Source organism: Anolis sagrei, chromosome 4 (genome assembly GCF_037176765.1).
Source record: "Anolis sagrei isolate rAnoSag1 chromosome 4, rAnoSag1.mat, whole genome shotgun sequence".
In the NCBI taxonomy this organism is placed as follows: Eukaryota; Metazoa; Chordata; class Lepidosauria; order Squamata; family Dactyloidae; genus Anolis; species Anolis sagrei.
In genome coordinates, this window is record NC_090024.1 from 100,846,170 (window position 1) to 100,868,669 (window position 22,500).

Below are 22,500 nucleotides of genomic sequence, written 5' to 3' on the forward strand. Positions count from 1 at the left end.
ATTGTATTGGTTTTAGTTTGAGCTGCTTTGAGTCTCCTTTGTAGCGAGAGAAAGTGGGGTATAAACAACAACAACAACGTAATTATAATAATACTATGTAATAAAATTGGAAAAAATATGTTCCTGGTTTGAAAGTGTTGTTTCTTGTTTAATTGGGCGTACTTACTTTGAAAGTAGTTATTATACCCCAGAAATTTTGTTTTTGTGGCTGCCACAAATGATATTGAATTGGTAGAGACTCAATGAGCTATTCATTTAGAAACAATAGCAAAATGTGCTGGAGGATGTCCCACAAAAACAAAGTTTTTACAGTTTAATAAACTTTTCATCATATTTTAATGCTAGAAACAGTTAGGAAATGACATTTATAATCCAGGAACAAAAATTGTATTACATAGTGCAATAATATTAACAAAGGCAAAGTAAAAGGTGTTGGTTTTGACCTTTAAAGCCCTACATGGTTTGCGTCCAGGTTACCTAAAGAATCACCTACTCCTGTTCCATCTGCCTCACACACTTTGGTCTTCTGGGGGGCGTCTGCTCTACCCAGCCAGACCCTGGCTGGCAATTATGTCCCAGAGATATTTTCATCAGCCGCCCCACAACTGTGGAATAACCTGGCGGAAGAACTCAGGCAGTTAAATGAGCTACCAAGTAAAGATCTATCTCTTTGGGCAGGCCTACTCAGGCAGTCTTCAAACATGAATTTTAAGCATCCCTCATTTGATCTCTATTTTGTTTTAGTATGTATTTCGTAGAGATATGTTTTGGTGTGTAACTTTTATAGAGATGTGTGTATTTGTAGTTCTTTTGCTGTGCTTATGTATCGTAATTGTTTTGTAACCCACCTTGAGCCATGAGGAGAGGCGAGTAAGAAATAAAATTATTATTATATCAAAATTGTTATAAATAAAAAATTATTCATTCTGCAGTGTCAATGCACTCAAAGAATTGAACCAAATATGGCACACAGAACTCCCACGACAAACAGAAAATATATATCAGTGATTGGTTGGGGGGGGGGGGGCGCCAAAAAATACTGTTTGCTTACCGTTGCAAATTACCTAGGGCCGCCTTTGCTTGGGCACACAGAAAACTGGGCGACTTGGAAGGCGCTGAACAGACTGCGCTCTGGCACCACGAGATGCAGAGCCAACCTTAAGAAATGGGGCTACAAAGTGGAATCCACGACATGCAAGTGTGGAGAAGAGCAAACTACTATTCAAAGTGCTGGCTTTGGCCTATAAAGCCCTAAACGGCCCTGACCCAGTTTACCTGTCTGAACGCATCACACTTTACAAAACTACTGTGAAAACTAAGATCTTCTGGGGAGGCCCTGCTCTCAGTCCCACCACCATCACAGGTGTGTTTGGAGAGGATGAGAGACAGGACCTTCTCAGTGATTGCACCCCCGGTTATGGAACTTCCTTCCTGGCAATATTAGATCAGCCCCCTCCCTCCTGTCCTTCAGAAGGATAGTGAAGACCTGGCAGTGGGACCAAGCCTTTGGGGCAGTGCAGTGAGGCAAAATGGTGTCCTGAGATGGTTTTAAAGCAACTTATACGTGATTTTAATGTTTGTATATATTTATGGTTTCAAGTCCCAGCGTTAAATGTTTGCCCTATCTATGTTGTGCTCAGCCCTGACTCCCTTAGGGTTGAGAAGGACAGAATAGAAATGTTTTAAATAAATAAATAAATAAATTCCACACTGGCCTCGAGTATTGAGCAGCAGGGAGTCAGTGCTGACCAAAGGTGGACGCCATGGGATTCCTTCCTGAGGGAGACCTCAGTCCAGGCTGCCAGGTGGACGGAAAGCGCGCGCGCGGGGGCGGGAAGAGGAGAGGGGCTTCCCCTCATTGGCGAGAAGAGTGCGAGTGGGAGGCGGGCCCGTCGAAACAGCGCGCGCGACCTTGGCTGGGTTGGGGAAGCAGAAGCCGAGGCACAGGGGCGTAACGCTGCGTGTGTGAGGAGAGAGCGAGAGAGAGAGAGAGCGGGCGCGCGAGGGGTCGCGTGCCGTCCCCATCCGGCGCGAGCTGCCTTCCTTGAAGTTGCGCCTGGCCTCCCCCCTCCCCTCGCTCTCTCTCTCTTTTTTTTTCTTCTCCCCCTTCGCCTCACGCGCCCGGTAACGGTCTCCAACGGCGCATTGTGAGGCGCCCGCTGGCGTCAGAAGCAGGGGCTCGCGCGCCGGCCGCCAAGGGAGGGAGGAAAGACAGGAGAAGGCGGGCATGCGGTGACCGCTCCGCCCGCCTGCCCTCCCCAGGGCGGCCCCCTTCTTCTTCTTCTTCCCTCCACTCGAAGGGGAAAGGAGAGCGCTGGGCTTCCCCTCATGAGCGGCGGGGAAGGGAGACATGGGGGCGGCGGGGAGCCGCAGCCGCGAGACCCCGCCCCGCCCTCCTCCTCCTCCGCAGGGCCGGGCCCCAGCCACGGCACTGAGAAGCAGCCCGAGACCCGCTCGGTGTGCAGCAACAGCAGCAGCGGCGGAGGCGGCGGCGGAGGGGGCCCCATCTGCAAGATCTGCTTCCAAGGCGCCGAGCAGGTGAGGCCAAGGGAAGAGGGAAAGGCAACGGTGCCCTCTCACCAAGCCAAGGGAACAGAGCGGCCATCAGCACCACGGACAGCTCCCACCGCCGCAGAGAAGCCGCTTTGCCTTTCCCGGCTTGGTTGCACGCTTTTAGCGGAGGGGGGTGTGTGTTGGTGGGGGGAGGGGGGAGACCAGACTTTGAGAGGCTTACTACTACCCTTCAGAGCTTCTGGGCACCACAATTGAAGAGAGATATTGACAAGCTGGAATGTGTCCAGAGGAGGGCGACTAACATGATCAAGGGTCTGGAGAACAAGCCCTATGAGGAGCGGCTTAAAGAGCTGGACATCTTTAGCCCGGAGAAGAGAAGGATGAGAGGAGATAATAGTAATAATAATAATACATAATAATACACTTTATTTATAACCCACTACCATCTCCCCCAGGGCCCCTGGTGGCGCAGTGGATTAAAGCACTGAGCTGCTGAGCTTGTTGATCGAAAGGTCGCAAGTTCGATTCCGGGGAGCGGCGTGAGCTTCCGCTGTCAGCCCTAGCTTCTGCCAACCTAGCAGTTCGAAAACATGCAAATGTGAGTAGATCAATAGGTACCGCTCCGGCAGGAAGGTAACGGCACTCCATGCAGTCATGCCGGCCACATGACCTTGGAGATGTCTACGGATAACGCCGGCTCTTCGGCTTAGAAATGGAGATGAGCACCACACCCCAGAGTCAGACATGACTGGACTTAATGTCAGGGGACTACCTTTACCTTTACCTTTTTACCATCTCCCCAATGGGACTCAGTGCGGCTAACATGAGGCCAAGCCCAAAATAATACAACATAATAAACACACAGTAACAAAATACATCATAAGCAGAGGCGGCCCTAGGTAATTTTCAACAGTAAGCAAACAGCATTTTGGCACCCCCCCCCCCCCCCAACCAATCATTGATATATATAGTTCCTGTTTGTCGTGGTTCAATTCCATCATTGGTGGAGTTCAGAATGCTCTTTGATTGTAGGTGAACTATACATCCCAGTAACTACACTTGCCACATTTGCTCCCTTGCCTGGCCCACTTTGGGTCCGGAGGCGTGCCTGAAGACCCCGGCGTGTGCACCAAAAGTCACCTCTTCTCCTGACTCTCCTCAGCCATTGGGACCGAGAGAGAGAGAGAGATACAGAGGTGGAGATGCCCACCTTTCCTGAAGGTAGTTGTAAAAACAAAGGAGGGAGCGGAGGTGGGAGATACCTCCAGCCGGAGGGGCTCCCTCTCTCTCTCTCTTGGCCCCAATGGCTGAAGAGAAAGGCGACTTTTGGTGCACACGCTGGGGTCTTCAGACATGCCTCCAGACCCAAAGCAGGCCAGGCGCGGTGGTTCCACCCCTTGACCCACCCGCAGATTGGGGAGAGGAGAGGAGGCAGGTGGAGCACTGGGAGATCGGGAAAGGGAGCCGGTCATGGGGAAGGGATTGAACGCGGAGAATGATTGGGTGCCGGCTGTGCTCATGCACCCGGTGGCCGGGTAGAGCAGGAACGAGAGGGGCTAGGTGAGGCTCAAGGGTCCGGCCCCTTTGGGAAGAGGATCGCTCGGCAGTGAGGCAAGAAAGCCCAGGCTCCCCCCGAACTGCTAGGGCTGTTGTGAGCTGAGGGGGCACTCCTCAAGTGGCAGTCTAGGGGCATTTACAGAGGTGTCCCTGTGCCCCTGGCAAAAAAAGTGTTCTGCGACCGCTTACTTCGCGTAATGGATGAGCCGCCCCTGATCATAACAAAATATGAAATAACAAAATCAACAATATAAAACAACATATTGAAACCAGACACAGAGGGCGGGCCAAATGTGTGAGGTAAAATGTTTAAAAAGTTAAAACCCTGGGTGAGATAGGGATAAAAGTGCATTTGTAGGAAAGGAACCCAACAGGGGGGAACCATGGGGTTTAGCCATTTTAGGGCGGGGGAGATGCTTTATTCTGAGGGCAGCTGTAGACTAAGACAACCAGATGGGTTGAGTGGTCATTCTCCAAAAGCACAACGGAAGAGCCAGGTTTTTAGGTCTTTCTTAAAAACCAGCTAGTGTGGGGACTTGCCTGATCTCCTTAGGTAGCGAATTTCAAAAGCGGTGGAAAAGATATGATTTGTTGTTGTTGTTCATTCATTCATTTGTTCAGTGGACCTCATGGACCAGCCCACGCCAGAGCTCCCTGTCAGCCGTCATCACCCCCAGCTCCTTCAAGGTCAGTCCAGTCATTTCAAGGATGCCATCCATCTTGCCCTTGGTCGGCCCCTCTTCCTTTTACCTTCCACTTTCCCCAGCATAATTGTCCTCTCTAGGCTTTGCCGTCTCCTCATGATGTGGCCAAAGTATTTCAACTTTGTCTCTAGTATCCTTCCCTCCAATGAGCAGTCGGACTTTATTTCCTGGAGGATGGACTGGTTGGATCTTCTCGCAGTCCAAGGCACTCTCAGCACTTTCCTCCAACACCACAGTTCAAAAGAATCTATCTTCCTTCGCTCAGCCTTCCCTAAGGTCCAGCTCTCACATCCGTAGGTTACTACAGGGAATACCATGGCTTTGACTATGCTGATCTTTGTTGCCAGTGTTTTGTCTCTACTCTTTAGTATTTTATCAAGATTGGATATTGCTCTCCTCCCAAGAAGTAAGCGTCTTCTGATTTCCTGGCCACAGTCTGCATCTGCAGTAATCTTTGCACCTAGAAATACAAAGTCTGTCACGGCCTCCACATTTTCTCCCTGTATTTTCCAGTTGTCAATCATTCTTGTTGCCATAATCTTGTTTTTTTTTATGTTTAGCTGCAACCCAGCTTTTGCGCTTTCTTCTTTCACCTTGATTAGAAGGCTCCTCAGCTCCTCCTCGCTTTCGGCCATCAGAGTGGTGTCATCTGCATATCTGAGGTTGTTAATGTTTCTTCCAGCAATTTTCACCCCAGCTTTGCATTCCTCAAGCCCTGCACATCACATGATGTGTTCTCCATACAAGTTAAAAAGGTTGGGTGAGAGTATGCAGCCTTGCCGTACGCCTTTATTGGAAGAGACCTCATGGGCCATCCAGTCCAACCCCCAACTATTCCCATTTGTTATCATTGTAGCTTCCTTAAATATGAAGACTTTCCCAAGCACAGTGTGTGCCTAGATAGGCTCTCCTTGTGTTCTGCAAAGGTTGCTCTCAAGTAACAGTCATCCTTTCTTCTTCTTCTTCTTCTTCTTGGAGGGCTCAACGGGGGACTTTAAGATCATCTGGGGAGGCCCTCCTCTCGGTCCCGCCGTTGTCACAAGCCTGTTTGGATGGAACAGGAGACATGGCCTTCTCAGTGGTGGCCCCTCAGCTATGGAACGCCCTCCCTCTACTCCCTCCCTCTTGACGTTTCGGAGGCAAGTTAAAACGTGGCTATTTGAGCAAGGGGTTGAACCTGCTGCACCGCTGGGGGATCCTACCTACACACTGCAACTCATGCATGAATGCACAGTTTGGACAGCTCAGCTCTATGGCTTTCTCTATTCCTCTACAACTGTGGTTCTTAACCTGTGGGTCCCCAGATGATTTAGCTGTCAACTCCCAGAAATCCTAACAGCTGGCAAACTGGCTGTTGAATTATTTTTCTAAAACCAATGGCATTAGTATTTTACAACATGCCATCTTTGACACATGTAATCCTGAGTAACCTGAAATCACAGGGATTTCTTGATAGTATTTATTCTGAATAAGTTTGCCTTATTCCTTTCAGACTGAGGACATGTGACTTATCCAAGTTGATGTTTTTTTTGGGGGGGGGGGGTGGGGGGGGTTTGGTTTTGCTAAGCAGGTATTCTGACCCAGTTCTCCAGGGTCATAGTCTAACACTCAAACTACTGCACTACGCTAGCTCCTCATTGTTAGAAATCTTAAATATCCTGCCAATCATACTCCAGACATGTCCATTTCATACTTCATGCCTTGATGCAATGCATTATTTGTTATTTATCTCCCTTTGTTGTTTTATCACTTCCCTTATTTTTTGACACTGGTTGAAGTTTTTAACTATCCCATTAAAATGTTACCAATCTATTAGTTGTGGGTCATATTCAGTTTAGTATCTGTTGTCCATGTTTCTTCAAATAAACAATAAGAATCTGATTCCTTCTGATCTCAGTCTGCTTTAAAAGTCTTCATGTTGACTGTATAGCTTTTACAGTAAGACCTTAAAAACAACGGAACCCATATGAGGAAAAAGGGTCTCTCTAGGTCAGTGGTTCTCAACCTGTGGGTCCCCAGGTGTTTTGGCCTACAGCTCCCAGAAATCCCAGCCAGTTTACCAGCTGTCAGGATTTTTGGGAGTTGAAGGCCAAAACATCTGGGGACCCACAGGTTGAGAACCATTGCTCTAGGCACTTACAAGGTCCTCCAAGCAATTATATACCATGCTTTCTTTGGAAATTACCATAGAGTTGCACTGCGTGAACTAGCAAATTCCTAGAGAGGATAGCTGTCTAGGAATCTCTTAAGTCTTCCATTGCAACTCTGTGGTATGCTGGATTTGAAGCAAGCTAATTTAATGGTTTTCAGTTGTGTCCACAGTTTCAAGTAACCACAGCAAAGAAATACTCTTCATGTTCCACTTTCTAACTGGATGCTGACTACAGTGACTTTGAAAGCACACTGCTTGTTTACCTTCATCAGGGCTTGTGAGAATGCCATCAAGACTTCCTGAATTGAACTCATTTAGTTTGCTCAAGCATGATTATGCACCTTTGAGATTCTAAATCCATTTTCCCCTTCTTTGATATTTATCAACATGCCTGTTGTTTATAGACCTTATCTCAGGGCTAGGGAACCTTTTGATCTTGAAATATTGATCAATGACCACTTCCATCACCTCTCACAGTTGGCTAAGCAAACAGAGGCTCATGGGGACTGGAGTCCAAAACATCTGGAGAGTCACAAGCTCCACAGCTTTCTTTATCTCTGCTTTGTGCCACCATGTTCAAGCTTTTGCTAATGTGCTGAGTTGAGTACATTAATAGATGGCCTTTCCATCCAACTTTTTATATAGTTTATTTAGAGGTTTTGAGATTGCAGATCTTTCTTACGGATCAATATCTTATTTTCCTACAATGTTCCATCTTTTTCTATATGTTTCTTGTAGCTATAGCTAAATGCCTTTACAGAAATGTCCTGCACCAGAATCCAAATGGAACATTCTTTTCTTATACACAGAGTTTTGTGTGGCCTTGTATTCCTCCTTGTTCATCCTACCGAATAAGCTATAATTCAGAATGCTATCATAGCCTGAGAGATATGTCACCAGGTCACAATTTCCTGCTTGATACTTTGTCTTTCACCATGCCATCCAGGTTAATACACACAATGTTTTGGTACAAAGGAAATTGGTCGCTGATAGGAACTGTGTTTCTTCTGAAACTGCTGTAGTGAATTTCAAGTGCCTTCCCCTTCTCTAGGCCACATTGAAGAGATATTTTATCTGTTCTTATCTTGGTGATCATGATATATTTCACACAATAGTGTACCAGAGTTTGTGTGTGTTGAATATGAGTTTGACCCCATAACAAATGTTTCCTTGCAGGTTATAAATAGGTACTATCTGTCAAAAATTTTCAGGATAATGCCTTAGACCTTTAATTTGTGATGTTACATACCATGCCAGATATATGTTAAGGTTCTATAGATAATGTGTTTGCCTGTTTAGAATATATGTAAATATCCTGCCTTTCAACCAAATTACTTTAGATTGGAGTGGGCAACTTTAGTAGCTTCAGGGGCCATTTCTGATTCTCTAGGACTTACTACGGGCCACCTGTATCCTAAGTGTCTTAAATATTTTTTTCCCTCAAAACTAAAAGTGACTGAAATTTATCTTCCAGTTTTTGAACCCCTCTGCTTGAAGACAACCTTCTCCACTTTCCCAAACAGTAAAGCAAGTCCTTTAATTTGCTCTAGGTTAGGACTGTCAAACTCATTTTTATTGAGGGCCACATCAGCCTTACTGTTGCCTTCAAAGGGCTGTTGAATCCATGGACAAAGAAGTCATGGACACAGAAGACCAACTACAACCTCTTTGGTTGGTGAACTTTAGTTTTTATTCAGTTTGGATCCCCGGATATTATTGAATAACAACTCCATCAGTTTTTATTATCTGCCATGTGTACTGCAGATAATGGGAATTGCAAACAAATAGCACTCGTGGCTTTGAGGTTGGGAAAAGGTTAGAGCATGTTTTAATGTCAGGCATCATATACACAAGCCTTGTATCTAAATTCAAACCCCACTCTTCTAACTAAACAGAAGAAATGGCAGACATTGCTGTATCAAAATCTTCAACATGATGTCTAATGATGAGGAATACAGAAGTTGTAATGTAGTACCTGGAGGGCCACATAAAATGACATAGTGGGCCACATTTGGCTTGCAAGCCTTGAGTTTCACACATGTGCTCTATAGTACTGTTTCTCAAACTGTGCTCCTCTAGGTGTTTAGGACTTCAGCTCCCAGAAATCCCAGTCAGCTTTCCAGTTGTTAGGAATTGTGGGAGCTGAAGTCCAAAACATCTGGAGCAGCACAGTTTGAGAAACTCTGCTCTAGGGGATAATTCCAGCAATACTTGTTTTAGAACAAATTTTAATAGGTCACATATCAATTGTAAAATAATTTTTAATCTTTATGTACACCCATGACACAAAAACAAGAAATCTTTAGCTTCTTGGCCAAGCTGCACTTTTCATTGGCTCTTCCATCCCTAGAGCAACCTACAATTAGCATTGAGGATTCTTTCTCATGGAGTGCAGGCACACAAACTCCCTGCACTCTTGGTGTTTTTTTAATCATTCATGTGGCAGATTGATTTTCCTCTTGTCATGATATCCTTCTGGATAGGCAGAGGGTGCAACTTGCCGGTGTTTCTTGGGGTGTGATTATGTAAGTATAGAAAAGTGTTACATTTGCATGTTCCACACTATTTGGATAGTTACAAAAGGTGTTTTATTCTGCTGGGCTTAGATTTTTGGCTCTGTTTTTTTTTTTTTGAATCAGTCACACTTCTTTGTGGATATTTTGGACTCTAGGGAAACAACTGGGAAAAAGACCAATTCTGCAAGAAAGGAGGATCATGGCCCTGGGGTCAAGGACAAGGAAGTCTCTCTAACAGTGCAGTCTGCTGCATATTTAATCAGAAGTAAATCCCACATTCAATGGGACTTGCTTACTAGTGAGTCTAAGATTGCAGCCTACACACCAATGTCCTCTTATGAGAGGAGGTTAATATGGCACTTGAGGTAATGCAGCTTTACTTTGTAGCTCAAAAATGATTGAGCTGCAGTATATAAAGCTCCTTTAAATATGAAGGTCACTCAGATGCTATGCATTTGTATTAGCACAGAAGAAGAATGACTACAGAACCATATTTATTACAAGTGCAAAAGGAAGAGTATTGTCCCTTTCCCAAAGCAATAACTTTTGTATGGATGCTTTTTTCCATATTTATCAAGATTTTTGTGATTTTCGATTGGTAGAAATAAATATAAGAATTCTGAGATAAACACTTGGGTATTAGACCAGTAAAAATAAGATATTTTTACATGCTGGAATCTGATTTTAAGATGCATTATTCAAGGAACAGGGAAGATTCATACTGCACACATCCATTTCACATTTAATTGTTATTTTTTCTAGGGTGAACTATTAAATCCTTGTCGATGTGATGGGTCAGTACGATATACACATCAGCTTTGCCTTTTGAAGTGGATTAGTGAAAGAGGGTCCTGGACTTGTGAACTCTGCTGTTATAGATACCATGTGATAGCAATCAAAATGAAAAGACCTTGTCAGGTAATGTTTTAAATTTAAATTATAATTCGGTTAGAATTATGTAAACTAAATAACATTAAGGGTGTCACCACTGAAGAGGACTGGTAACCTCAACCAGGGGCATAAAACAGTTCTTAACTATGTCAAAACAAATTAAAGTGACTGAAAAGAAATTTGAGTTATGCCCAAATTCAATAGAGCATAGGAAATACTTCCAAATGTTGAATTCCGTTCCTCAGTGCTATGGTCACTGCCAAGTCCCCTTCACCTGGAATCTGCAACTACAAATGATGTCAATGAGGTTATTCTGAGATATCAAGGCCCCTTCCACACAGCTGAATAAAATTTCACATTGTCTGCTTTGAACTGAGATATATGGCAGCGTGGACTCACATAATCCAATTCAAAGCAGACATTGTGGGATTTTCTGCCTTGATATTCTGGGTTATATGGCTGTGTGGAAGGGCCCTAACAAGGACAAGTTTGGTCATGTCTATTGCCCTTTTTTGCAGCCCAACACATGAAAAGTTGGTATCAGTCACAAAGGCTTTGTGTGATGTGTGTGTAATTGGGGACATATCAGATGAGTTAAAACTTAGATCTGTTCCCGGGTTATTTGAGGCACTGGTTCAGAAAATTGCATTGGATAGACGGCATCAATTCTAGTTTCTTATATTTGTATCATAACATTTGTATCATAAATCTGCGCTTTGGTATGACATAAGTAAATTTCATGCAGTACACCTTTCTTTTAATTTTTAATATATCTCCTTCATGCTTAAAAGATATTAATTGAAACACTACATTAAAATACCCTGTTCTTTTATGAGCAATCTGAGTGAAGAGTGGTATATGCATATGTTCAGTATCTCAAAAACTAGAACTGATGGGGAAAAACTGGTGCCATTTTTGGAATCAGCAGATCAAATACACCTAGAAACAAGTCTAACATTTGAAGTACCAAAATGTGTGTTGGCCGGTATAATCCCATCATCTGCTGTTTATAGTGAAAGATAACCCAACATTGGCAGCCATTGAAGAATACCTCCTGATGTAAACAGTCTTCAGAAGAGATATTTTCTTTAGGCCACAGTATGGCCCCTTCAACACTGCCAAACGAAATCCAGATTATCTGCTTTGAACTGAATATCGGATTTGGTAATCTGGATTATATGGCAGTATAGGAGGGACCTATGAAAGGGAGGCGCTCCATGCAGTCTTGCCAGCCACATGACCTTGGAGGTGTCTACAGACAATGCCGGCTCTTCGGCTTTGAAATGGAGATGAGCACCACACCCCAGAGTCGGACACGACAGGACTTAATGTCAGGAGAAAACCTTTACCTTTACCTATGAAAGGGAAAAGCTAAATCCCACTCCACACCTCCTATGATTCTGAAAATTACGACTTCTTATATGATATTTTCATTTTTTTAAACTGCAGATTAAATGCATATTAAATGCAATAACACATTAAATGTGATCTCAAGCTTTGTTCTAAGAATTAATATCATATTAATTAAGGAGGTTTTGTAAAAGTTTGTCAGAAGTAAATTAAAATGAGTCCTCTTTTTCCTTTAAAAATTTATATTGGTTCAAATATAGTCTCTTTAAAACCTACTTTCCATGTAAAATGTTCCCTTTCCTTTGCTACAGAATCTCATGAGATAAATGTGTGTTTTAAGTCTAGAGGAGATGTATTCATTTAATTACTCCCCCAAAACATCAGAAGCTACCAGAGGGAGACTAGAAGAAATTCCCCTGTATTTTTTCTATTTCTCAATTTTGTCATTGCCCTCTCATTTGATGAATACACAAACTACCACACAAATCAAAGGTTTATGTGTACCATGAACAACTTGATGTTTTGTATTAATCTCTAAATACTTTGGCCACTGGTCTGTCTTCCAAAACCTACTGTAAATAAATTAAAAAAAAGAAGGCTTATGGAAGAAATTATAAGTCTGCTTTGTCTTCTCATCTGCCCCCTCCAATCCTCTAGATCAGTGGTTCCCAACCTGTGGTCTGTAGACTATCAGTGGTCTGCAAGAACAAAAATATGGTTTGTGGCCTCACCATCACTACACTGTTTCTTGAAACCATGTGGAAACTAGTGTGACTGGTCTTGCAAAACCCTCTTATAGTGCCGAAGCAATGGGGATGCCAGGAGGGGAGAGACTGACTACCCATGAAAGATTACTACTACCACATCAGCTCTAGATTAAGAAATATGGTTTTCTGTGGGTGAGCAGATGGTGACTACTGGATGGCATATGTTCTGTATCAGAAACTAGAGCTTATGTGGTCTATCCAATGCAAATTTCTGAATCAGCACCCCAAATAACCAAACTGAATCTAAAGTTGACCAAAACTTATTTATAACTCTTTTGGTACAAATGTTGGAGAGTGGTCCCTTGGCAACGTGATCCCTGGTCAAGTGGTCTCTGATCAAATGGTTCCTGGTCACGTGGTCCCTCATCAAAAAAAGGTTGGGAACCACTTCCCTTGATCAAATTGTGAGAAGATAAGAGCTACAGATAGTTCAAGGAAAAACGTTCCAAATTGTTTCATTAGCTGAAGTGGTGAATGTCGACTATTCATATATAAAATTGACCATTAAAAGTTAGTACGATCAGTCAGTCATAGCTACCCCAAGGGGCAATTTAAAATCAATCAATAACAAAACACACAAGTTAGTGGAAGAAATAATGGCACAACATTATTGATTACAGCTGAATAAAAGTTGCATTGCCACGGGACTGGATCTAAACACCAGCCAACTTGCATGTTTGTTGGTGATCCCAGAACCTACTGGGTAGCCCCAGGGATGACAGCAGACAGTTTCTTTCAGACCCTGGAAGATTTTTGGAATTAAGTCAAGTTCATAATGATGTTCACTGTGAATAAGTCTTTATTTTCTACATAGGTGGATGTCATTTTGTGGTTTTCCCTGTCACTAGGGATGTGGTAGAGCAGACATCCTCCCCATATGGTGTTCATCCTGCTGTCCATAACCCCCCCCCCCATTTCTATTCCCAGATCTAGACTCCATGCCCAAACTACTTAAAACAAAGTTGCAACAGAAGCACACAATCAAATGAAACACAAAGAACTTATGGAGGAAGTGAGGGAGGGAGGTTGCGTAGGGTAGGACAAAGCTCCTGAAGCCTTTATAAATACCCGAGTACCAGACCTGAGTGAAAATATATGGCAGTTGCCCTCAGGTTCCACCTTCCAGCAAATAGCTTAGGTTGTATGGACTGATGTTTCCTGCCCTTCTTAGAGCACATATAAATACATGCAGGCTTTTGGGAAGGAGAAGCCCAGCTCTGCAAAACAGCTTACGTGGGCTTCTCCAGATCACAACCTCGCAGTAAGTTGGGAAGTGGATTTCCAACATTTATATTCCACTGTTCCAACAGGGATTTTCAAGTCAGCTTATAGTGCAATATGCTTTCAAATTATGTTAAAGTGCCTTATTTTTACATTTTAAAATTTTCAAATAAGAGAAAACAACCAAATATGAAGTACTCAAAAAATAAAGAATAGTGGCATCAAATAAAATTAATCCAGGCCAAAATCTTCTTTTAAAAGCCACATTTTCCATGATTAGAAAAAACCAAGCAGCACAGTAACCATAGTGGCCTTCCTAGAAAGAACATTCCAAAGCCCAAGCACCATTTTCAGTTCCTTATTAAACTGCTGCTGGGAATTTTCTATTTCTTCATTAAACTGCCAGTGTGAAGCCTCCATTTCCTGCTGAGTTGCTCTGTTTGTAGGAGGGCTATTTATTCCATTTTGTTTCCTTTACCATCTTATGGCTTCTTCAAAAGTAAATAATGATGACATTCTCAATATCACTACAGTGTGTTGACTATTTGGTGATAAGTTTCAGAGACAACTCTGAAGGATTTAGATTTCTTTTGTTCAGAGGACTGGATGGATGTGCGGTCTCTGTAATATTTGCTTTAGTTTATTTACAAATATTATATGCAATGTGATTTTAAAGTAATATTAAAGCAATATGCAAGGATTTTTTTAGATATAAAAATGGAACACAACTTCAAGACTGCGTCTAGTAAAAAAATCCCAATTGCTACTGCTTTGGCCTTGGAAAAAGAAACAAAACAACAGTGTATATTGGACTTAAACCCCTCTGAGAGCCTTTGTGGTTGAAGAACAGGGAGTAAATTCTCTAAATAAACAAATAAATAAATACAACTAAGTGACTATTAAAATAGCAAAACAGAAAGAAAAAATTACACACACACACACACATACACACAAACAAATAAAAAGGACATACAAACTTACCACTGTATATCTGATAGTTATTACCCCTTGTTAGTCTATTCCCTTTACATTATATTATATGATCACACTTCTACTTTTCGTCTATTAACTCATGAATCCTACAGCTAAGAAATGTCTCCATTGTTGTTGTGAAAAGGTGATACAAGTTTCAAATGTTTTAAAACTTAGTGAATCAGCATAGTAAATTTGTCCATTTCGGCTAATTCACAGATCAGTCATGATCAGAGTCCATATCTATTTCACCTGGGCCTATATTTTCCTTGTCGTCTTTTGTCTTTTCTTCTCCAGAATTTTGTCTTTCTCTACTTCTCTTTTCCTCTGATGTGTGTTGAAGCAGTCACCATGTTTCTTCAAGAATTCTTTTTTCCTCTGGCTCTGTGTTAAATCTGAATCTCTTTCAATTAATTCAGAGAGAGATTCCCTCCAGTTTCTCCCATCTAAATAGGTTATCTTCTGTCTTTAATTTTTTTTGTCAAAGAAGTAGAATTATTTTTTTTCAAAATTCTAGAAAGTATAGCCTTAAACAAAATCAATTTTTAAGTTGTTCAGACAATGTTGATGTAGAACCATACTACCACCACATCTCTGAACATGTTTCTCTGTCTAGCCCCATAAGAACCCTGAAAATATATCTTGCCAATCTTCCAGCTGAAATCTTTCTGTAAAATTACCAAAAATCAGCAACTGCTTCAATTATTTTAGCACAAATATCCTCCACCTGTCATTGTGGCACACTCAAACTCTCATGTTCTTTCCTTCTCTTTGAGTTCTTGTAGTAAAACTGCATCCTTGTTGTGCTTTCATTTCTCTTTAGACTCCTCTAGCTTCTGAGTCTTACTTTCTTGTACCTCTAATTTCTAGTTCACACAAGTTATCTCCCCAACCAACTTTTCTAAATAATTATATGTATTTCATATCTACAGAAAGATCCTTCCCCATCTTCATTTCATTTATAAGTTTGGCTACTTCAGTTGATTTGGAGTGGTCCACAGATATTCTAGTTCCTTTGACAACCGTTTGTCTTGAAATCCTTTAAACTTTCAGTATTAACCACTACAAGCAGTAGTTTGATACTTCCTTTAAAATTGCCAGGGGTGTCCTTTGGCTGTAGCTGTAGATTTGCTTGTTTTTATTTAAAGTCCTAAGCAGTATCTTTACTCATGTCTCCATGAAGTAGAAGGAAGATCCAAGAGAAGTTCATTGTCCATCAGACAGGAGCTTATTACTAGGTAAATCTTCCCAATTATTTCATAAAAATTGGTATTTGGCATTGCTTGTGCTGCAAAAAGCAGCCACCAAATATGGATCTCTGTTTCATAGTTCTCTCTAGCCTTTGGTGTGCTGCCAAGATAGATGCTTCAGCTATACACCAAAGGTAGGAACTGATCTTCGTGAACCACCTCTGAGCCCCCAACATAAAAAATATTGTTTTCATATATTTCATTGTCTTTTTATATATATATATCTACAAAATTAGAATGTTACTTTTCAAAGTAGAAACAAAGACTCGAGTGGGGCAATCTGGTTATCTCAGTTTCCATCTATATTGACCACTGACTGTGTCAGCTAGACAGCAAACACCTACAAAAGTGTGTGAAAGATAACTCTTAATGTACATCAGTGTTCTATGATTAGTGTAATCACCACCAGGGCCTCACACTGGTTCCATGATTCCCTATGTAATTATCTGCACAGCGAAACCATTTTATCCAATACCAGTTTGAAATTGCATTAAATGGTCAGTGTAGATGGGGCCTCTTCTCAAATAGCAGTAACATGAGAGTAGTAACTCAATTATCCAGTTCATTTGAAATGTTCTGCCAACATTGTTTCCTACAGACTACCATAATTTTTCCAGCAAACAAGATTGATTGTCCAATCTTTTGATTATGGACATATTAGTACTATTTATACAGTACTGGTGTAAGTCAAGTTAGTATTGTATGTTTCCAGCTTCAGTAGTGACAACTTGTGACTGATTCCTTCTCTTACATTTTCTATTAGACCACAGTAAATAGCTATGGAGCATTGCTTTTTTTCCCATCACTTTGATGCCATAGCTGTATAATTTGTATAGGAATCTGGGAGACATATATTCAAATCTCAACTGACCATCACCACTATGCATTTATTGTTGTTAAGCGTTTAGCTGACATGAATAAGCATTAATATTATGAAAATAATAGTCTGCAGCAAAAAGGTTTGGTAGAATCACATAGAAAGATTAATAGAAGCCCATGTACAAGAAAACAATTGTGGCAAGAACAAGGTCAAAGTGAGGAGGCCCTATTTTGAGAGGCTCTTTAAAATTGTGTCAGAAGCAACTTGAGAAACTGCAAGTCGCTTCTGGTGTGAGAGAATTGGCAGTCTGCAGAGATGCCCAGGGGATGCCCAGATGTGTTACCATCTTGTGGGTGGCTTCTCTCATGTCCATGCATGGGAAGCTGGAGCTGACAGATGGGATCTCACCCTGCCTTGCAGATTTGAACCTCCAATCTTCAGGTCAGCAGTTTAGCTAGCACAAGGGTATTTCTTTGTGGGCAGGAAATACAGAGTTCAGTTTTTTCCCCATTGGGAGACACTGATTTTCTCATGGCTCCATCTCAGTTACCAACAGAGTGCCTGTGTTGATAGAAGCCCCATTGAGGAAGAAGTGACTTTCACTTCCATGCAGCATCCATGCCAAGATGTTGTTATGTTTCTCTTCTTATTTTATTTATCATGTAATACATATTCTCATTGTGTTTATCTTATGTTATATTCTCATTTATATTTAAACAGCACTTCTTCTTTATCAAGGTTGCTATTGTTAAGAAATTATATTTTAAAGTTCCAGCAAAACAAGCATGACATTTTCATATTGATTATGAACTTGAAATATAGCCATTGCAGTGATGAATGTGGGCCTTCATAAATATGAGGAAATAGCTGTGACCAAAGTGTCTGCAATTTGATAGTATCTTTCACAATCTATTTCTTAGAAGATTTTCTAACTAGCTGAAGTGGGGGAGCTCAAAATAATTTTACTTCTTGAAAATAAATGGGCCTGACAAGTGGTGCTTAACTTCTACTAGGCTTTGCACAAGATAATTACTTTCTCTTCATGATTTCCTGTTCAAGCTATACTTTGTCATCTATTTTTCTTTTGATATGCACTGCAAGGTTGAATTGTAGATTTTTTTTCTGTGCTACTATATGACTGAGAAGGACTTAAATATTTTACTGAATGTATTAAAGATATCATTATCTTACAGGTCTAAACATACAGCAGTTCAGTGCTATAAAATATATTGTCTATGTTTCTGCAGATAAATATTGTCTTATTTTAAAAAGATTTACACTAAATGTGGTATTTGCTTTCATTGATAAATAAGATAGAATGTCTACGTTATACTGCCACATTAATAAACTTATTTAAATTTAAGCACATGTAATAAGAGGAGAGAAGGGGATTTTGTTCAAGTATGGATATGAAAGGTCTCACAGTCCAGATCAGCGAACTACACATTTTCGTGAGAAGTCAAAATGGAACATAATTATTTTAATAAACATTTTCTTCCATATTACCTTTTCTTTCTTTTAGTGGCAAAGCATTACTGTAACTCTGGTTGAGAAAGTTCAGATGATTGCTGTCATTTTGGGATCACTGTTCTTAATAGCGAGTGTAACTTGGCTTCTGTGGTCAGCCCTCAGTCCCTATGCAGTATGGCAAAGAAAAGATCTCCTTTTTCAAATCTGCTATGGAATGTATGGTTTTATGGATATAGTGTGCATAGGTAAGATTTAAAAATAATAATATATTCATACATGTTGCAAAATGGGAGGATAATCTGGGATTTACATTGCTCTTGTTCTTGTGTTTGGTGATATAAGTATTACTTTGGGTGTTATTTATTCTTTTCACATTAGAAATGTACACCTCTTTCCTTGGAAATTTCAGTTTCAGTCCCAGCAAGATTTACAAATGTAAAGATATTTGATAATCAATACATATAACAGTGATAAAAAAATATTGTTTGTCAGCATTCTTGGGCCATGGTGGTGCAATGGGTTAAACTGCTAAGCTGCAGAACTTGCTGATCAGAAGGTTGTAGTTCAAATCCATGGACAGGGCAAGCTCCCGTTGTTAGTACCAGCTTCTGCCAACCTAGCAGTTTGAAATTATGCAAATGTGAATAGATCAGTAGGCAGCGCTTCAGCAGGAAGGTAATGGCACTCTATGCAGTCATGCTGGCCACATGAACTAAGGGGTGACTACAGACAGTGCCAGCTCCTTGGCTTAGGAATGGAGATGAGCACCCCTCCTGCAGAGTCGGACACAACTAGACTTAATATCAAGGGGAAACCTTTACCTTTTACAACACTTTAATCTATAGAATAGTCTTAGAGTGGATGGAATTGTAGTAGGGTTTAAAATTATGAAAGCCCCTGGCAGAATATACCCAAGAGCAGAGCAGACATTATATTATTGTCATTGGGCAGAATTAGGGTGAATCTACTTTTTCCTTAAAAATTGTTCTTCCCTTTCTATAGTCTACTTTGAAACAAAGAAAGAGAAACAGAATAAGGCTCAAGAGATGCATCTAAGAGGCAATATAAGGCAGAAATACACATTAATAATAATAATAATAATAATAATAATAATATACTTTATTTATATTCTACTCTATCTCCTTGAGAGGACTCGGGACAAATTACAGCACACGCATGTGGCAAACATTCAATGCTGTTATACTATTAACAAAGACAGACAGTATATAAACAGAGGTAAAGGCTTCCCATCTTTTTTCCATCTCTGGCATCTGGAGGCTGTGTTCAACTCGGTGCTGAGGAGCTTTGTTTTCCGTAGCCGCTCTCCTAACTGAATTGTCAGCATGTCTGCATGGTCACCTTTTATTACCTCTGTACCAAAGCAGTATCTATTTATCTACTCACATTGCTGCTTTTGAACTGCTAGGTGAGCAGAAGCTGGGCTGACTGCGAGAGTTCACCCCAACCTGGGCTTGACTTCTGATCGGCAAGATTTTCTGCAGTTGGCAGTTTAACCCACTGTGCTAAGTATCTGAATAAATGGAATATTTGGCACCTTTGAATTCCATCTCCTTCCAGATCTCTCTTTTGTATAATTCCCCTTTTGTGCGTGTCTTCATTTTTAGATTTTAATGTGCATTCCCAGCTGTCTCTACTGCAATTTGTAAAATTGTTTCTTGAATTGATTTGATAAATTGTATGAATTTTAATGGATATGTTAGTGATGCCTTTCATATCTTTTGTTAGGGCCTATTGCTCTAGTTACAATCCAGCTGTCTCTCTGGGATTTAAAAAATGAGTACAGGTCTGAAATATCTTGGCTCTTTTATACATCTATGCATGTGCATCAGCACTAAAATACCACACAGTTTCCAGGTTCACACACCTGCAAGGTCTGTTTTGATGGTTCCTAACAGACTGTGTGACAATTAGTTTTCAGTTTATCTTTTAACTGAAAAGCAAAGATCTTGGCTTTGTTGTTGTCTAGAAATAGGATGGGACAGGAAATTGCAAAGTAAATTAATACCGCCTACAGCAGGGAGAGAACAATATTCAATAATTGTGGAGAAATCGAAGCTTCATATGAGAATGTACTTATTTATCTCTGTGAAATGCTGGAGAGTAGATGTTAGTTGCAGTAAGTGAAAAGAAACTCTCACAGTCAAGGTCAGAACTAGATGTGGAAAACTGTTAATCTTGCAAAAATAATTTGGGTCTATTATAAGTCAGAAGCTGGAGCAAATCAAGTGTGAAAAGATTTGTTTCCTTTGCTAATATTCCATCCTTCAGGGTTTTTTTTAAACGCCTAGGAGCTTGCCTTGATTTCTGCTTTCCTGTATTTCTGCTGCAGTAGCTCTGGTAGAAGAGAGGAATCTTCTCACCCCTCCTCTTTCCAGCACTTTGTGTTACTTCTGAGAGACAAGTGATGAGGAACTTTCCTCCCTCCCTCCTTTCTACTACAACTGCTGCAGCAGCAAGGGAAGTAATTGGATTGGGGAGAAAGGACTGGAAGGTGGTGAGGACTATAGATTATGGATTTAAATTGGGTTTAATTTTTTCCAGCTCATATTTTAATCTGAAGTGTTTGATCTTAGTATTCAGGGTGCTAAGTTGGGAGACGAACATCTTAGGCAACCAAGTTAAATATTTCTGAGCTAAGGAATAACATTCCAGTGACTGGGAAATGATAGATTTTAAATGTGTGTTGCGCTATTGTCAATGTTTATGCTATTTGTGTTGAGATTTATTTTAATTGCTTTGTATTGTTGTTGTTATTGCTTGTATAGATGTATTGTGGGCTCGGCCTTATGTAAGCCGCACCGAGTCCCTTGGGGAGATGGTAGCGGGGTACAAATAAATATTATTATTATTATTATTATTATTATTATTACTATTATTATTATTTGTATATTTTAAATAGTTCCCTGTTTGTTCTGATTTGGCTGAGTGCTCTGAAATATCTACACTATTTAAGTCAAAATTCCATTTTTCTTCTTCTGCTAATTAAAGGACAATCCTTGACACATCTAAAATGTGTTGTACAGTGGATATAAATAGGAACCATCCAGCAGTAATTCAAGTTCTTTAACTTAACTCATAATAAGAATTCAACCCTAAGAGTACTTACTTCTATATTTTAAAACTAGCCATCCACTGCCACGCGTTGCTGTGGCCCACGTGGGGTTTTGTGTGGGAGGTTTGGTCCAATTCTATCATTGGTGGGGTTCAGAATGCTCTGTGATTGTCGGTGAACTATAAACCCCAGCAACTACAACTCCCAAATGACAAAATCATTTTTTTGAGTGAAGGACATACATTGAGTTGTTAGGTGTCTTGTGTCCAAATTTGGTGTCAATTTGTCCAGTGGTTTTTGAGTTCTTTTAATCCCACAAACGGACATTACATGTTTATTTATATAGATAGTGTTTGGCAAAAAGAACTAAGAGTTGAAATGTGTTCTTTTGATTTCAGGACTTATTGTACATGAAGGTGCATCTGTCTCTAGAGTATTTAAACGTTGGAGGGCTGTCAATCTGCACTGGGATGTACTAAATTATGACAAAGCTACGGATATAGAAGAGAGCAACCAACGAGAATCCTCAACATCTAGGACTTTGTGGTTACCACTAAATGCATTTAGAAACAGAAGTTTAGTTCATCCAACGCAGTTAACCTCGCCAAGATTTCAATGTGGTTATGTTTTGTTACATCTTTTCAGTCGAATGAGACCCCAGGAGGACTCATCAGATGACAACAGCTCTGGAGAGGTTGTTATGAGAGTGACATCAGTGTAAACGTTCGATTCACTGCGCTACCTTCACAAGGACAAAGCACCCTGAACTCTTTTACAGTATTCTGGAATGTAATTGCAATGAATGGTGAAACTATAGCACATACAATTATATAAACATTTTTTAATTTATGCTTTTATATGATCAGTTGAATTGCAAATACATTTTCTTGAAAAAGGTCTTTTTTCTTTTTATACCATGATTTATCACTTTTTAATCTATTTGTACTCAGCATTTATAAAAATATATATAATTTACCAATGGCTTTAATAATGTCGAGACAAATATTTTAAACTACAGCTATTTTTGATAGATTTAAGTATATTTCCAAAGTTCTAAGCCATTTCTCCTTTTCCAGACATGGTAACTGAGATTAATTGGATGGCTTGTGCTAAGCAAAGCAAACAAGTTCATCTAATGTAGTATTTCAATTTGGATAGTCATTTATATCTTTCCCTTTTCTCTTCAGGAAAACACAAAGATTATTTGGAGCCTGTGCACTGGATATATCCAATATGGAATAAA

The 22,500-nt window shown here is 40.7% G+C and overlaps 1 protein-coding gene across 2 annotated transcripts; it reads left to right on the forward strand.

Annotated features, from left to right (window-relative positions):
- Positions 1-1,916: 1,916 nt before the first annotated feature.
- On the forward strand, positions 1,917-22,145 carry MARCHF11 (membrane associated ring-CH-type finger 11). Of its 2 annotated transcripts, none has more exons than XM_060774671.2 (4): positions 1,917-2,538; positions 10,206-10,361; positions 18,237-18,429; positions 21,656-22,145. In XM_060774671.2, exons 1-4 carry the CDS (start codon positions 2,329-2,331, stop codon positions 21,976-21,978), a joined length of 882 nt encoding a protein of 293 aa, XP_060630654.2. In that variant the 5' UTR covers positions 1,917-2,328; the 3' UTR covers positions 21,979-22,145. The 2 variants fall into 2 exon arrangements, with proteins under 2 accessions (XP_060630654.2, XP_060630656.2); XM_060774673.2 differs by lacking the exon at positions 21,656-22,145 and adding an exon at positions 20,535-21,033.
- Positions 22,146-22,500: the final 355 nt, after the last annotated feature.

Bases quoted from the DNA above. Each gene is read 5' to 3' on its own strand.
- MARCHF11 (XM_060774671.2), top strand. From the start codon at position 2,329: ATGAGCGGCGGGGAAGGGAGACATGGGGGCGGCGGGGAGCCGCAGCCG. The intron at 2,539-10,205 runs GTGAGGCCAAGG...TATTTTTTCTAG, and splicing joins GCTTCCAAGGCGCCGAGCAG to GGTGAACTATTAAATCCTTG. The intron at 18,430-21,655 runs GTAAGATTTAAA...TTTTGATTTCAG, and splicing joins TATGGATATAGTGTGCATAG to GACTTATTGTACATGAAGGT.